We start from the raw sequence: 16,599 nt of genomic DNA, 5'->3' as shown, positions 1-16,599 counted from the left end.
TTGTCTCTGAGGGGGTATAATTTCTTCATTCATTTCCCCTTTTAAATTTTTACTCCCTGTGCATTTATGAGCAAATGTTAGAGCTCATGAAAGCGAGGAAATGATATCACCAGCTTGAGCCAAGGAGAGTGTGGGTTGGCAACTTTGCTCTTGAGATCCTGAACCTGAGCCATCTACTGTCACAGTTCAGCTTGTCCTACTGATTCAGACTAGTGGGAAAAAGAAAAAAAGAAGAAAACAACAACAACAACAAAAAAAAAAACGCAAGTGGTACCTTTCCATGTCTACATTTGAAATGTGAGTTGTGCCCATGTGTTGAGAGAACTGTCCTTAAACCTTTGGCATCATGGCATCGTGGCTCTTTGGGCTCCAGTTAAATGTGTGATCACCAAGGCATGTGGCACGTGTACATGAGCCTCTGAGAATCAGCTCTTAACTTTTCTTCCTTTGTCTATGGAAGTGGGCCCACCATTCCTCTTGCCCTGGCATTAGAGTAGTGGAATTTTAGATTCTAGATCTTACTTGAGTCATAAGTGGTGTGGCATGTGATATTGTGATACCAGTAAAAATTCAAAACTTCCTCTTCTTCAACTCTTCAGAGACTGATCTCAATCTCATTCGTTGGGTAAAAAAGCTGTCTCAGATTGGTGTTTGTCTTTATTGCTTTTACACAACATTTTAAAAGTTTCATAGTCTCACTGGCCCTTAAAAAAGTAGTTTACCCAAGGGCTAAAACCTAATGGAAAGACAATGATCAAGACCATGTGAAGACAGGACCAAATCAGGGGTGTGGAGCAGGCTCCCATGAGCTCACCTGTGCCAGAGTTTTGACCCTTCTTTGGAATCCATAGTTCTCCTTCTATTCCCTTATTCTTACTCTGCTGACCTCTCAGCCAAAGTCCTGGCAGGAAACATAGGCCAAGACCAGCAGGTGACTGAAGAGACTTTATGAAGGGACTATATGTAGTGATATGGGCAGAGTTCGCATACACAAGCAATGTGACACCTGACAGATAGATGGTCATTAGGGTGAAAGGAGAAGAACAGTTCCAGGCACCTAGTGAGAGCTATAGCCATGAAGAGTATTAATCTTGTTTTTTTTTTTTTTAATATGATAATGAAATACCAGAGGCAGGCTACTTTGTAAAGAAAATAGGTTTATTTAGCATATAGCTTTGGAGGCTGGACCTCCAAACAGGATAGCACAGGCTCTGACATGAGACTCACATAGCTACATCACATCATGTTCACATCATGATCTGTCTGTCTGTTTCATCTTTCTCCCCCTCCTTGTAAAGCCACTGGTATTCAGTCATGGGGGCTCCACCCTAATGACCTAATCAAATCTAATCACTTCCCAAAGACTCCACATTAAACACCATGTCACATTCGATTCCCACACTCTTAATACCATGAACATAGGACTTTGGGAATTGAACTCCTGTCTGAGTTTGGAGGAATAAACCATATTCAAACCATAACAGAAGGAGACCCCAGAGAGGAGCTGTGCCTGAGAGAGGCAAATCAGCTACTGCTCGACAGAGGTCGAGGTGGGAGAAACTTAAAATCAAAATGAAAACAGATTCATCAGTGAAGGCCAGGTAGGCAAGAGGGCAGCACAGGGCTCACTCTGGCATCCCAGGAGGATTGAGCTAAAGGTACGTTTGTGCAGAGCTCAAAATCATTGTCCCAGTCAAACTCCTTCTGTGCATTTTACTCTAGTTTGGTATTGCCTGTTCTGGTCTTGAAAGTGTCCTGTTTGGCTTCTGAGTTAAGGGTTGAGGATATGAGAAGTTTACAGCCACCTGATGCAGTCTATATTATCTTCATCCTTGATAGCATCAGTAAACATACAGGCTTTTGTGGATTCAAAGTTCAAAGTTCATGATTTCTTAAATCAACCACAGACTTGGATTTACAAATACACTGTGGACAGAAGTAAGGGTGTCGGGCTGCAAAACAAGTCTTAAAACATACAGAAGCAGCACTGGAAGAACCAGATTCTCAAGTTTTGCATGAAGAAGGCCTGAATGCTTTGCACCCTTGAGAAAGACTCCTCATAGGAATAACATGATCACCTCCTGGCATTTTTGCTGATTACAGTTTCATCTATTTGGAAAGGACCCAGAAATCTAAGACATGAAAGATTTTTAAAGAGGGGTAATAAATTAGAATTTAAACTTTCTCAGATTTGGATTGCCGTACTACAGGGCTGCTGTTTGGGGCAGTCACATGGCCAGAGAATGAGTGGGGCTGTCAACCCAGTACCTCGCCCTCAACCAATGGAATTCAGAACAAACGCCTGGGTGGGGTAGAGGCAGTAGATGCTGTTAAGTGGAGCCATAGTGGATTTCAGTTGGTTAAAGTATTATGGCTTCCTTGGTTTAAAAGAACTTCCTTAATAATAACTCATTGAATACCTCAGTTAAGGTGAAATATTCCCAAAGTTGAAATTGAATTTCAATAAAGTGAAAGATGTCATGTTTTTTTCCCCTGGGTGAGAAGGTTACATTGCCATTCGAGCATCAGCAATAGTATGGAGCAGTGGATAAATCAGAGCTTTACAGAAGGCACACTAGCATCAGTGTGAGCAGCATCTCAGTGGTGTGGACCAACTGCCTGACCCTGACGAGCTACTTTTCCATGTTCAAGGACCAAGGACTTTTCACCCAAAATTAATGTTGCAGATACAGTGTTCCAGAGTATTACCAAACAAAGGGCCTTAGTTGGGAGTCCCTAAAACGGGTATGTAAGTGCTCGAGGAGCCCCAGCGATAGCCGTGCAGCTTTCATTGTTACTGATCTTCACTAGTGGGACACGTATTTGTTGAGCACCTGTTAGGTATGTGCCAGGTATCTAGATACATTTAACTACGCATGGGGACTGCCGTTGAGGAATCTGTAGTCTGATGGAAGAACATATAAACGGAGCTTAATGAGCATTCAGCCATAATCGTTGTCAGCTTGGCAGATGCCTTAATCCCAGGGCTAAAGAAAAGAGGTTTGTTGTCATCAGATTCCCTGAGGATTGATCAATTGGATGCAGACAGCTAGAGCCTAGAGCAGCAAGATAAATTCTCAGGATTGAAATATAATCACAATTCATTGAACACTGCAAACACACTCATGCCCTAAATGCACTGAACCATTTCTCTGAAACCTCTTCGGAGGTGAGAGAAAATATACTAGTCATGGTAATGACAGTGCTTCTCTCCAAGGGAGGAGCCCACAGTGGATGAACTGGGCAGGGAGCACTGCTTCCCAGAGTGCAGGCATGTGGGTCCGTGTGTGTCTTTATCTGTGCTTTGAAAGGTGAACTGGGAACCCAAATGGGAGAGCAAACCAGAAACTACTGAGCTCAACTCAGGTCATGGAACTGGGTTTTCTTTGTGCCAGTTTATGGATTTGAGAAAGGCCTTGCTCTTCCCTTAGCCATTTGGCCAGATGTCTGTCTGCATGGATGGTGGCTGAGCAAGCCTCCGGGCACTCTAAGCAGGGTGTTAAGATGAGATTTTTACCTCTTTGCAGCTCAGAGGGAGGCTTCTCTGTATTCCTCCAAAGCCAGAAAAAGAAAAATCAAACCTAACACCTATCTCCATGAATTTATCACACATTTTTTCTACAGATAGAGTAGGTATCAATACTTTTTTAAAAATCTAACTCATCATCAAACTAAAGCTCTGAGAGATGTGAATTAAGTTGTCTGAAGTTGCAGAATTCAGTAGACCAGATGAATAGTATGTATTGTTATGGCTTGATTTTTTAGTTCTTTTATTCTCATGTCTCTTCCTTCTCTAATATAATTTAGAATAAATAAGTGTTCTTTCACCTCTTTTCCTAGAAATGAATGCACTATGTGTACCCTGAAAAATATCACAAAATGTCTTTTTTTCCCTTATATTTTATAGAGTTTCATCTGATACTATTGGTTGAAATATGCTGTACAGTCTTTAGTCAAATTTTGTCATGTCCATCATCCATGAGATACAAATTGGGCTCCCTCCTGGTCTTCCTCAGTCTAGGAAATTCAGCAATGTCTGTGATGGATTTTTTTCCCTAACTCTAGAATGTTCTACTTGACAGATTGGCTTGTTATTTAAAGAAATTTGTTCTTAAATATTTTTAATCTCTCTTGACTGGGGACAAGGAAGATGGAGAGTATTATCATCAGTTTAATATAAAGATAAGAAATTTTTCATAAACATTATTTTTCTCTAAATGAAAATAAAATGTCACTGAGTTTGGGCACTGCGCCACTGTCTTCAATGGAATGTTTTAAAAACAAAGTAAGACACCTGAGAAGCCCAGCCCACCTGGTGGCAGCACTGACTGGTGACCAGGATGCTCACAGCTCATGACACTGATGACATGCATTTTTGATGCTCAAGAAATCTGTGTATTGACCCAGCCCCACCAACCCAGAGCCTTACTTGTTCACCTGTGGTCAAGGCACCTTGAGGATGGAAAGGCTCACATGTGCCCAAGACAACTAATGCTATATTGGCTACAGGGCCTCAACCTAAGTCTAGACATCAACCCAAACACTCACTTTTCTTTCTGTACATGAGGGACACAGTAGTATCTTCCCGTAGCCTCCCTGTCAATTCTACCACAGGGAATGCATAAGCTATCATCTGCCAACATGTCTAGTATGATTCCTGCTTTGTACATTCTGAACCTTCTTCCTGGAATGTGCCCTGCCTGCCCCCATTTGTCTGCATTGAAAACATTTATTAATATTTGAAGTCCAGATTATCATTCCCACGAGGGATCCCTCTCCCCCCACCCCCCCATCCCTCACCTTCTACCAGTTTCTCTTTTGCCTGCTACATCTATTCACTTTATTCAGCAGATAGTGATTTATTCAGAGATAATGGCACCAGGCACCGAGGTAAACACAAGTCCTGTACCAGTGAACGTGGCTGAGGAACTCCCTGCCCGTGTGGAGTTTGTGGTCTATCGGGGGAAGGCAGCCATTGAAGACAGCAGACCCAGAGCTACATGTGTGGTTACCACTGGGATGACTTACGATGAAAACAGTGATGTGCCTGGCTCCCGCAGGACCTGATGGAGGAACAAGTGAACCCACACGCTATGATGCTCCAGTTTGCATATCAGTTTTCTGGGGGAGGCTGGGCTCTCCTTGACTCTCCCCATCTCTGTGTCCCTGGCATTGTGAGCACCTTGGGCTCATGAGTGAGGAGGAGGCAGGAGGTTGGCCTCTGCTCTCACCTGACCCCACCTCAGGGATGAAGAGCCTCCCATTCTGGTGGCTGCATAGGCTCTTGGAGTTCTTTGGAAGTACCTGAAGGTCCACCAGAGTGAGGAAGGAGGCTTTGATCGGGCAGAAGATGAGATCCTGGGATGTAAAGGTGATGTGTCTTTCAGGTCCCCGGTGGGGACTGTCCTCAGATAACCTCAATGAGGGGCAGGGCAGTGGCTCTTTGGGGAGACATTACCCAGGGACAGGGGCAATGGCCTGTTCTTAAAGTGTTTATACCTACACTTTTCATTCTTCTTGGAATGAATTGATAGGTGTATTGCATTCTCTTTAGAATTCTCTTTGGAAAGACATGAATACTTCTATAAAAAGCTTATACCCAAATACTTAAAATCAGCATACTGTAGTGACACAGCCACATCACTGTATTTTAGCAGCTCAATTCACAATAGCCAAGCTATGGAACCAACCTAGGTACCCTTCAACAGATGATTGGGTAAAGAAAATGTGGTATATATACACACACATGGAATATTACTCAGCCATAAAGAAGGATGACATTATGGCATTTGCTGGTAAATGGATGGAACTGGAGAATGTCATGCTAAGTGAAATAAGCCAGTCCCAAATAAACAAAGGCTGAATGTTCTTTCTGATATGTGGATGCTAATCCATAACAAGGGAGGGTGGGGAGGGGAATTATAGAAGTTCATTGGATAAGACAAAGAGTAATGAAGGAAAGGGAGGAGAAACGGGAATAGGAAAGATAGTAGCATAAATCAGATATTATTTTTCTATGCTCATACCATGACTAGTGTGACTCCACATCATGTACAACCACAAGAATGGGAAGTTATACTCTATGTATGCATGATATGTCAAAATACACCCTACTGTCATGTATATCTAAAAACAACAAATTTTTAAAGACAAATAAGATTGACAAACCCTTAACCAAACTTACCAAAAGTAACAGCAAAGGCCCAAATCAACAAAATTAGAGATGAAAAAGGAGATATAAGCACCAACACTTCTGACTCCAGAGGATCTTTAGAAACTTTTGAAATATTTCACTCCAATAAAATAGAAGATATTAACAAATTTCTATTCACATATGACCTGCCCAGATTGAACCAGGAAGACACAGAAATCATGAACATACCAACACCAAGTAATTACATTGAAATAGCAATTAAAAACCTTCCAATAAAGAAAAGCTCAATACCACATGAATTCTCAGCTGAGTTTTACCAGACCATGAAACTGTAACAATTCTAGTCCTCCTCAAAGTATACCATGAAATTGAAAGGGAAGGAAGATGTACAAATACATTCTATGAAGCCAGTATAAGCATGATATTGAAAGCAGACAAAGACATATCAAGGAAAGAAAACTACGGAACAATATCCATGATGAACAAAGATGCAAAAATCCTTAATAGAATAGTAGCAAACCACATTCAAAAACACATTAAGAAGATAATGCACCATGACCAAGTAGGTTTAATTTTAGGGATACAAAATTGGTTCAGCATATTCAAATCAATAACAAAATTCTCTACATAAATAGAATTAAGAACAAGAATCAAGTGATCATCTCAATAGATGCAGAAAAGGTCTTTGAAAAAATCGAGCACCCAGAAACAATTGATAATGTAAATGATAATCTACAGAATGGGAGAAAATCTTTACCACACACACCTCAGGTAGAGCACTAATCTCCAAGATATATAAAGACTCAAAAAACTTAATACTAGCAAAACAAATAACCCAATCAATAAATGGGCTTTGGAACTGAATAATACACTTCACAGAAAAAGAAGTACAATCTATCAACAAACATGAAAAAATGTTCATAATCTCTAGGAATTAGAGGAATGCAAATCAAAACTACTCTAAGATTTCATCTTCAGTCAGAATAGCAATAATCAAGAATACAAGTAATAATAAGTGTTGACAAGGATGTAGGGAAAAGGTACACTCATACATTGCTGGTGGGACTGCAAATTATTACAGCTGCTATGGAAAGCAGTATGGAGATTCCTCACAAAACTCGGAATGGACCCACCATTTGACCCAGCTATCCCACTCCTTTATACCCGAAGGACTTAAAATCAGCATACTACAGTGATGCAGGCACATCAGTGTTTATAGCAGCTCAATTCATTATAGCTAAACTATGGAACCAACCTAGATGTCCTTCAATAGATGAATGGATAAAGAAAATGTGGTACATATACACAATAGAATATTACTCAGCCTTAAAGAAGAATGAAGTTATGGCATTTGCAGGTAAACAGATGGAATTGGAGAATATCATGCTAAGTGAGATAAACCAATCCCAGAAAACTAAAGGCTGAATGTTTTCTCTGATAAGTGACTGTTGATCCATAGTGGGGCAGGTGCAGGGGGACAATTAAGAAATAATGATGGAACTTTGGATTGTGCAGAGGTGAGTGAGGGGAGGGTTGGGTGGTGGGGATGGGAAGGATGGTAGAATGAGATGGACATTATTACCCTGTATACATGTGCAATTATATTACTGGTGTGACTCAGCACCATGTACAGCCAGAGGAATGAGGAGTTATGCTCCATTTGTGTACCACATGTCAAAATACATTTTACTGTCATGTATAATTAATCATACATTAATTATTAAAAAAAAAAACCACTGGCAAAAAGCCAGTAATACAAGGAATTTACCTCAACATTGTAAAGGCCATATATTACAAACTCAAAGCCAACATGTGAATGCATTTCCTCTACAAATAGGGACAAGAAAAGCAGTATGGAGATTCCTCAAAAAACTAAGAATGGAACCACTATATGACCCAAATATCCCACTCCATGGTATTTTTCTAAAAGAGCTAATAAAATCCCACCATATGAATACAGCCACCTCGATGTTTATAGCAGCACAATTTGCAATAGCCAAATTAAAAAATCATCCAAGATGCCCCTCCATAGATGAGATTAAGAAATTGTGGCATGTATGCACAATGGTGCTTTATTTAACCAATAAAAATAATGAAATTATGACACTTACTGGCACATGAATGGAAATAGAGAATATCGTGCTAAGTGGAATTAAGTGAGTCTCAGAAAATCAAGGGTCAAATATTTTACATGTGGAAGTTAGAGCAAAATAAAGGAAATTCAGAGAGCAGGATTAAAAAACAGTATATCAGCTTTTGGAAAGAGTCAAGAGAGGTGATCAGCTATTGTAAAAACTAAAAATGCTTCTCTACAAAGAAAATATCAATGAGCTGTTCAACCATAGGCTCAGAGTTAAGGAGGAACACATGATAAGACACTCGCTCACAGATTTATTTTCAATGTTAGCAAGAAATACCTGCTTTATTCTGAAAATGTTCTTTGTTAAATTATATCCTTTAAGTTCTTGAACTGAAATGTACATTGTAAAGTTTAAGTATAATTTAAATTTCAAAGATAATTTGCAGCTTTTAAATAAAATAAACTTGCTACTCTTTTTTATTTTTCTTTTACTTTTTTTTTGTTAATTTTGGTACAACCTTAGAAATATAACATTCTTTTGTATTCACGTGAATTAAAACCTTATAAAATAATTCATTTTTTTTCTTTTTATTCTATGTGGTTTCTTTAAGTAAAAAATGAGATCATTAGTAATGGAATTATTAATTATTTAAGGGAAACTGTCCAAAATATATGGAATCACTCTTAGAAATTTTATTACTCTATATTTTTATAGTTAGACAAAGATTTTAATAGAATCCAGATGACAAATACCCAGGATCTTTAAAATCTTTCACTTTGCATACTTAAAGTATTTGTAATTTCCATTAGGAAGTTTTATTTATATTTGTCAAATTTTAAAAATTTATTCTTTTTCAATTATTAAAAGTAATAGACTATTTCAACTGTTTATGTGTATAGGCACCATTTGATCTTGTAAAATGGCAAGTTCTGTTTGGTCTTAAACTTTTAAAAGATAATAATAACATCAGTTAATTAATGTCTGTTTTAAATAGAATTCTCTTCAAATGTATCTATCTATATTATATATACATATGGAAATATAAATTGTTTTTTACAGTTTTCATTACATTATTGTACCAAAGAAACTTTAACTTTAATTAAAATTTTAATTAAAATCCATAAAAATTAATTTATACACGAATGGTATGAATCTACATTGTGTACAACCATACAAACAAAAAGTTGTACCCCATTTGTTTACAACGAATCAAATGCAGTCTAAAAATTAAAAAACCAAATCTTAATTCTATAAAGATTAAAAACTTTTATAAATATTGGAGAAAGAGCCTTTGTCAATTTAATGAATTTTTGTAGTGATTTTTTAATTACAAAATAAATTATGGAACAGAAGCTTAAATACTTCCTTTATTGGCTTCATTTGAGAGGAGGGAAAGAAATTTGGGGGCTCAGTGGATTCCCCCACATCAGTGTTCTAAAGTTTACTCTCAGCATCTCTATTCCTTTTCCTGGTGAGGATTTTTTCTTTTCTTTAAAGTGTTCTCTTTTAGAGAGGAGACATCATTAAACTCTCTCTGGTGCCTGTGTGCTGCAGTCTACCCAGCAGCTCTGCTCCCTGGACTGCCCAAGGTGCCTGCGGGGACAGGGATCTGAAAAGGGACAGAGCCAAGAAGCAGGGTTGCTGGAGGGCCCACACAGAGCAAGGAGCAGCGATCACCCACCACACTGTGCCAACATCAGATGTTTCTGGTGGCACCTGTGTGTCAGGCTCCTGCGGGTGATTTGACAGGCCAGCTGTCCAGCCTGGGGCTTTGTGTGATAAACTCGGCTCGCTCTTCAGAAGGTTCACATGCTGGGGTTTATTCACTCCTTCACTGAGAATTGAAGTTGAAAGAGATGGTTGCTGACCGAAGTGGAATTGAACCAAAATTGACTTGTCCTTCACTGTTGTGTGTTTCAGAGACTGGAGCACAAGGAAGTTTTAGTGGGCTTGTTGTTCCTGGTGTTCCCGTTCATTCCAGCCAGCAATCTCTTCTTCAGGGTGGGTTTTGTGGTGGCGGAGAGAGTCCTTTACACGCCTAGGTAATTATTGCAGCGATTTCCTCTTTACCAGCCCTGCCTTCCCACCCTCCACCACCAACACCGATTCCAGAGAGACCATCCCTTGGGTGATGAGAGTTATGTCCTCATGGAGCTCAGACTTTACCACCTGAGCCTTCAAACAGCCACACAGATGAGTGGGCGAGACCACGCTGGTGACATTCAATCTTGTTCCCAGTGTTCACCCCCCATTGCAACTTCACAGTTGAATGGGAATACTGACTTCAGTATGTTCAGGACACTAGCTGCAGTTGCTTCCACACCATCTTGTCCAAATGTTTTGTTAAATATAGTTATTATAATTTTTCAGAAATATTTGTTGATTTGCATTAAATTATGTTCATAATCTTCCTTTGCCCTCCTTTTTCTTTAATTCAAAAGTGAGAATAATCTCAAGAAAATTTATCCTCAAGAAAATCTGTGTGAAATAAAAGTGACTTAGAAATCACAAAGGATGTTCAGATACATGTGCATCTATAATGTACTTAGCTCTGAGCATGTGAGCTGTGCTGAAGTTGGTCTGCTTTCTTAACAATCAAGTGTCATCGTTCCAAGGCCACTTTTCAGATGCCCAGAAATATCACTAAAGCAGGAAATAGGCTTGGTTCTTCCATTTACCAGTTGTGTGACCTTGATTAAGACATACAGTTTTTCTGCACCAAATTTTCTCATTTCTAAAATTGAGATTTTAGTAAACTACTTAAATTTAGTATTTTGATCTATGATGTTGCCATTTTGAACAGTTCATTTTAATGTAAGTTCAATAATAACTTCTATAAGTTCTATAAGATTGGATTTTTCTAAAAGGCAATATCGTAATCCAAGATATTTTAAGAAAATCATTATTTTTGTTTATGATATTGCACTAGGAATTTAAAAACACTTTTAATTAGAAATGAGATTTATAATCTCCAGTTCTCCCAAGCCAAAACTATAGTATTCCTAAGTCTTTGCAGCATTATATTTAGATTTGGCTAGGGCTTAGTCCAGGGTAGCCTTTACTTTGTTTTATTTGTCCTCAGAACAATTTGGAAAGAAAGTTATTGCTTGATAAGTACTATTTGATAAGGACAGAAGTACAACACAATGCTTTGTATATTGTATTACCGACAGGTAAGAGTCTTTTGAGAAGATACCAACACTAACCTATAGAAGGGTAAAAGGGAACATCGATCTGTGTGATTTTTTTTTTTTTTCTTAAACCCCTTTGGTGGTACTGGGGGTTGAACCCAGGTCCTTGCTCATGGTAAGCAAGTGCTCTACTACAGAGCTACAGCTTCAGCTCTTTAAATTTTGTTCTGAGACAGGGTCTCATTCAGTTGCTGTGGCTGACCTCAAACTTGCGATCCTCCTGTTTCAGCCTCCCAGTAGCTGGGACTATAGACATGTGTCACTGTGCCCTTTCAGCTGAGATCAGTTGAAAGTGTCTGAAGTCAGCTTTCTTCTAGAGTACTGATGATTCCAAGTTTTTCGTTTATCAGATTTTATGGGGTATCTTTATTATAAATGCTGTCCTAGAATCTGAGGCTACAAAAACAAGTAAATTCAGTATCTGTCTTGAAAGAGTTGTACTTGAAGTATTTCATAATACTTGATATTCTTTAAAATACTGTTATACTCCTTAATGCCTGCCATTTTTCCATTAATTATATTCAAGCATTTATTGAGCTCTTATTGTATTTCACTCTCCATGCTAAGGAGACTGCCTTCAAATTCCTGCTTAGATATCAGTGCGATTTCTCCAACCTTCAGTTTCTCAATTACATGAAATGGAAATAATGGGAATACACAACTGAGTCAGATAGTGTGATCATTAGTGAGATAACCATACACGGAACTTAGGAAGTGTTTTGATTGTGGTCAATGAATATTAAGTAGTAGTATTGTTGATAAAAGCTGATACCACAATCATTATGCTATAGATATGAATCCTGGTCTCTGAGAGGGTTAGTAACTTACCCAAGGTGACACAGCTAGTAAGCAGCAGAGCTGGAATGCTTATCTTCTCTAGTCTCACCTTCCAGACCTTATTTCTTTTTTGACAGAAAGAAAGAGAAGAAACTGGAAACATAGTAAAGCAATTTCAGCCCAACTCCATTTGGTGATAGAGACTTGATACTGCCCAGAATCCTGAGATCTGAATCCTCAGGAGTTTGGGGTTCTAGGTGACAGAGAATTACAAGTGCAAGGAACCGCCTTCTGAGTCCAGACAACAGGAGATAATTGGTGAATGGAAATGAAGGCTCTCATGTTCTGGAAGCCTACAGTAGCAACATCAGTCATTTGCAGGGTGTCTTCTTTAAAGTCAGGGCTTCCTCTCCAGGCAGGTATGTCCTCCACACACACCCCAGGCTCACACAAGCTCAGTCTTCCCGTGCAGCCATGTCTTCAATGGCCCTTTCTGTGACACCATATATTTCATGTAGGAATAAAATGTCCATTTCCCCTAGTAGTCTGACTTGGGTTACAATCAAATCATTGCTTATGAAGAAAGCCTTAGTTTTACCGAGAGTAAGTGCCTGCCTCTGGGAACCAGTTTGGATTTGCTCTATTTGGCAAACACAGTGAAGAGGCATCCAAAATCAATTTCAGTAAGCTAGTCTTCATTAAGAAGATAACTGTCCTTTTCTGTCCAAGTTCCTGCATCCACATATTGCAGCGTTGTTGCCAGGTTGTCATTTCTGAGGGTTTCTCTTTGCTGCCCTGTGACTTCTGGATTCACATCCACGTCACCAACATACCCAGGGTGGCTGCTGCCCACTTGCAGTGGTGCAGTCTCAGCAGATGTCAAGCCGTGTCATCAAGGAGGCGGAGGGCTTTCCTGTTTCTGAGGCATGGTCCTGGGGCCCGGTGATGAGATCAAGTCACTCCTCTGGGTCCACAGTCCTGACCACATTTAGGAGTATAACCTGGATGTTGTGAAACTTGGGGTAAGAGGAAGCCTAGCAATATTTGAATGGGATGTTACATCTCTAGTGAATCCCAGCCTTTTCCACAGTTATGGTTGAAACTGAACTTGCAAGGGAGTTGCTTTACTTATGGCACTAGATTCCTTTTCATCAAAAGTTGTACAAGTAAAGTGGCCTAGGCTGTCAGAAGTTGAAGCCCATGTGAGCACACTGCTGTGGCTTCAGAGTTTCTAGTGACTTCACCAGAACCATTTTGTAAATATTGAGCTATCTTTAAAAATGACAGACTTTTTCAGAAACAGATTTTAGCCAGCAGTGACCAGGTGCCCTGTCACAGGGGAGAATGGTAGATAATTGGGGACAGAACAGTTGAAGTCCTCTCCGGGGCCAAGCAGAGGCAGGTGGATGCTGTGGGTGTCTCTTGGACGTGTCAAAGCACTAAATAATACCTGCTTCATTTAATAAAGCTGAAGATAGACTTCAGCCACAGTCAGAATGTCCCCCAAACCAAACTATTTCTTCTTTCCTTATTTTTTCCTTTTCCAGTTTGGGGATCAAACCAAGGACCTTGTGCATGCTAGGCAAGTGCTTCTACCAGGCTGAGATCTCTTCTACCACCCCCAGGTCTCCCAAACCTTTTATACAATTTAAGATCTTCTCTTTGTGAATCTCCTTCTGTTGTTGACCTTGACATGAAATAGCCACTTTTCTACATCATTAGTATCCAGGCTCTTTGAGGAAAATATATACCATGTACTCAGTGACATTCCTGAAAATGTAGGTCATCTTTATGCAGAAATTATGTGTTGGCTCACAAACTTTAGGGAACAATAGAAAGATGAACTAAAAGCTCAGCTGGTAGGGCATGGGGATGATTCTCTACTCAGTGGTAGAGAATGTGCTTGGTATGCGCGAGGCCCTCAGTTCAATTCCCAGCACCAAAAATAAAAGTGGGGGGGGGGTGGCAGGAGGAAGGTGAGCTTCGTCTCATTATATGTTTGTTTCAATCTATTATGAAACCAAATCCTGGCTGCTGGCCTAAGTCATTCAAACCGGACTGTCATAGAAGTCATTTCCAGCCCTACTGAAGCCTGGGTGAGTCCCCCAATCCCAGGAGGCTGATCTGGCCATTTCACAAGAAGGGCCTAGTATGAATCAGAATGAATGGTGCCCTTCCACCTCCTGCCTTTATCCTTAACTAGGAACAAACCACTTAAATCTTCTGACTTCTCTTCTTCCTCCAGCCTAACCCAGAAAATACCCAAAATATCATCCTCCTCTCATTTGCACTTGGAAGTCTAGATAAAAAGAACAGAAATCAGCTCTTTGCCTAGCACTCCCTGGTGCTTAGGGTCAGAGTTTTGCCATCAAAATAAATTGAAATAATATTTTCTTTTGGTGATAAATGCCCACTTGGCAGATGCCCCTTTTGAACAGGCAGGAGAGTTTGGGGTTGAAATAATTCTTAAACAGAAATTTTGCTCTCTTATTCTTATCCCAAGAGAAACATATAACTTTATGGCTATCTTTTCTGTATTTTGTAAAAACCATAGTAAAAAATTCCAAAGGACTGAAATTTCTTAAAATTGATGAAGCAGAAATAGTTGATGAAAGCTCTCAAATAAAGTTATAGAAAGTAATTGAATATTCACCCACATGTCAGATTAAGGGTGATTTATTCACTTCAAAGAGCAGATTCCTAAGCTACTTTAGGAAAACTTGAATGAGTAGAGAAGGGAAAGAAATAGGCAGGAATTGAAGGCAGAAGCAATATTTTGGGATAGAAGCAATCAAGAATAACTCGGGTGACACAAGAAATTGGATGGCATGAATCTGAGGGGAAAAAATGAAGTAAAAAGTGCCCCATACTCTTAGACAGGGATGCCATTTGTATTGTATAGCCCTGAGCTATGGACGCAGAAGACAAGGAAAAAGGGTGAGCCTCACTTATTTTTAAGTTTGAGAAATCTCTTCAAATCATACCTATTAATTCAAAGCAAATTTTTTTAAAAAATTTTACACAAGTAACTATTGAAACACTACTCAGGGGACAAAATGAGAAGGGTCATCTCTGAAGTTACACTTCCTCTCATATCTGATGACCTGGCCCTTCCACATCCGTCTATCTATACATATGGTCCTTTAGAGGGTCAGACAAGAATCGTGATTATTTAACAGTGAATCTAAATTTGACCAAGTAATAGTATCAGTATGGAAATCTTAGAATTTACTTGAGCAAATCCAGAAGCAAGAAGGTTGAAGTGGGAATCAGTGCAGCCCCGTGTCACCCACTGCCAAGCCGTCTTGGGAGTCATTGAATGGGTGAGGCTACTAGTTTTCTAAGATAACCAGGTGGATAGTTCCCGAATACTCCATAGTTTCTTTTTTTTTTTTTTTTTTTTTTTTTTTTTTTTACGGGAGACAGGCACGCAAAGTACTTTATTATTATTATTTTTTTTTTTTTTTATTGTAAACAAATGGGATACATGTTGTTTCTCTGTTTGTACATGGCGTAAAGGCATACCATTTGTGTAATCATAAATTTACATAGAGCAATGTTGTTTGATTCATTCTGTTATTTTTTTCCCTTCCCCCCACCCCTCCCACCCCTCTTTACCCTCTATACAGTAGTTCCTTCCTCTATACTTGCCCCCCTCCCTAACCCTAACTCTAACCCTTCCTTCCCCCCCATTATGTGTCAACCTCCACTTATTAGCGATATCATTCGTCCTTTGGCTTTTTGAGATTGGCTTATCTCACTTAGCATGATATTCTCCAATTTCATCCATTTGCCTGCAAATGTCATAATTTTATCATTCTTTATGGCTGAGTAATATTCCATAGTATATATATACCACAGTTTCTTTATCCACTCATCAATTGAAGGGCATCTAGGTTGGTTCCACAGTCTGGCTATTGTGAATTGAGCAGCTATGAACATTGATGTGGCTGTATTTCTGTAGTATGCAGATTTTAAGTCCTTTGGGTATAGGCCAAGGAGTGGGATAGCTGGGTCAAATGGTGGTTCCATTCCAAGTTTTCTAAGGAATCTCCACACTGCTTTCCATAGCGGCTGCACTAATTTGCAGCCCCACCAGCAGTGTATGAGTGTACCTTTCTCCCCACATCCTCGCCAACACCTGTTGTTGCTCGTATTCTTGATAATCGCCATTCTAATTGGGGTGAGATGGAACCTTAGGGTGGTTTTGATTTGCATTTCTCTTATTACTAGAGATGTTGAACATTTTTCCATATGTTTGTTGATTGCTTGTAGATCTTCTTCTGTGAAGTGTCTATTCATTTCCTTAGCCCATTTGTTGACTGGACTGTTTGAATTCTTGGAGTAGAGTTTTTTGAGTTCTTTATAGATTCTGGAGATTAGTGCTCTATCTGAA

The 16,599-nt window shown here is 39.4% G+C and overlaps 1 protein-coding gene across 2 annotated transcripts in view; it reads left to right on the top strand.

The window, feature by feature from the left end:
* The window catches only part of TMTC1 (transmembrane O-mannosyltransferase targeting cadherins 1), a 265,889-nt gene that overhangs the window by 161,075 nt on the left and 88,215 nt on the right, over positions 1-16,599 (top strand). For both annotated transcript variants that reach the window (XM_079139333.1, XM_079139332.1), the window contains exon 9: positions 10,156-10,277. In XM_079139333.1, coding sequence (XP_078995459.1) covers positions 10,156-10,277 — 122 coding nt within the window. The remainder of the gene's footprint in view (positions 1-10,155; positions 10,278-16,599) is intronic.

The sequence above is a fragment of the Sciurus vulgaris genome, assembly GCF_902686455.1.
Source record: "Sciurus vulgaris genome assembly, chromosome: 5".
NCBI classification, from domain to species: Eukaryota; Metazoa; Chordata; class Mammalia; order Rodentia; family Sciuridae; genus Sciurus; species Sciurus vulgaris.
The sequence above is the reverse complement of the archived record's forward strand: the minus strand, read 5'-3'. Positions and strand labels throughout refer to the sequence as shown.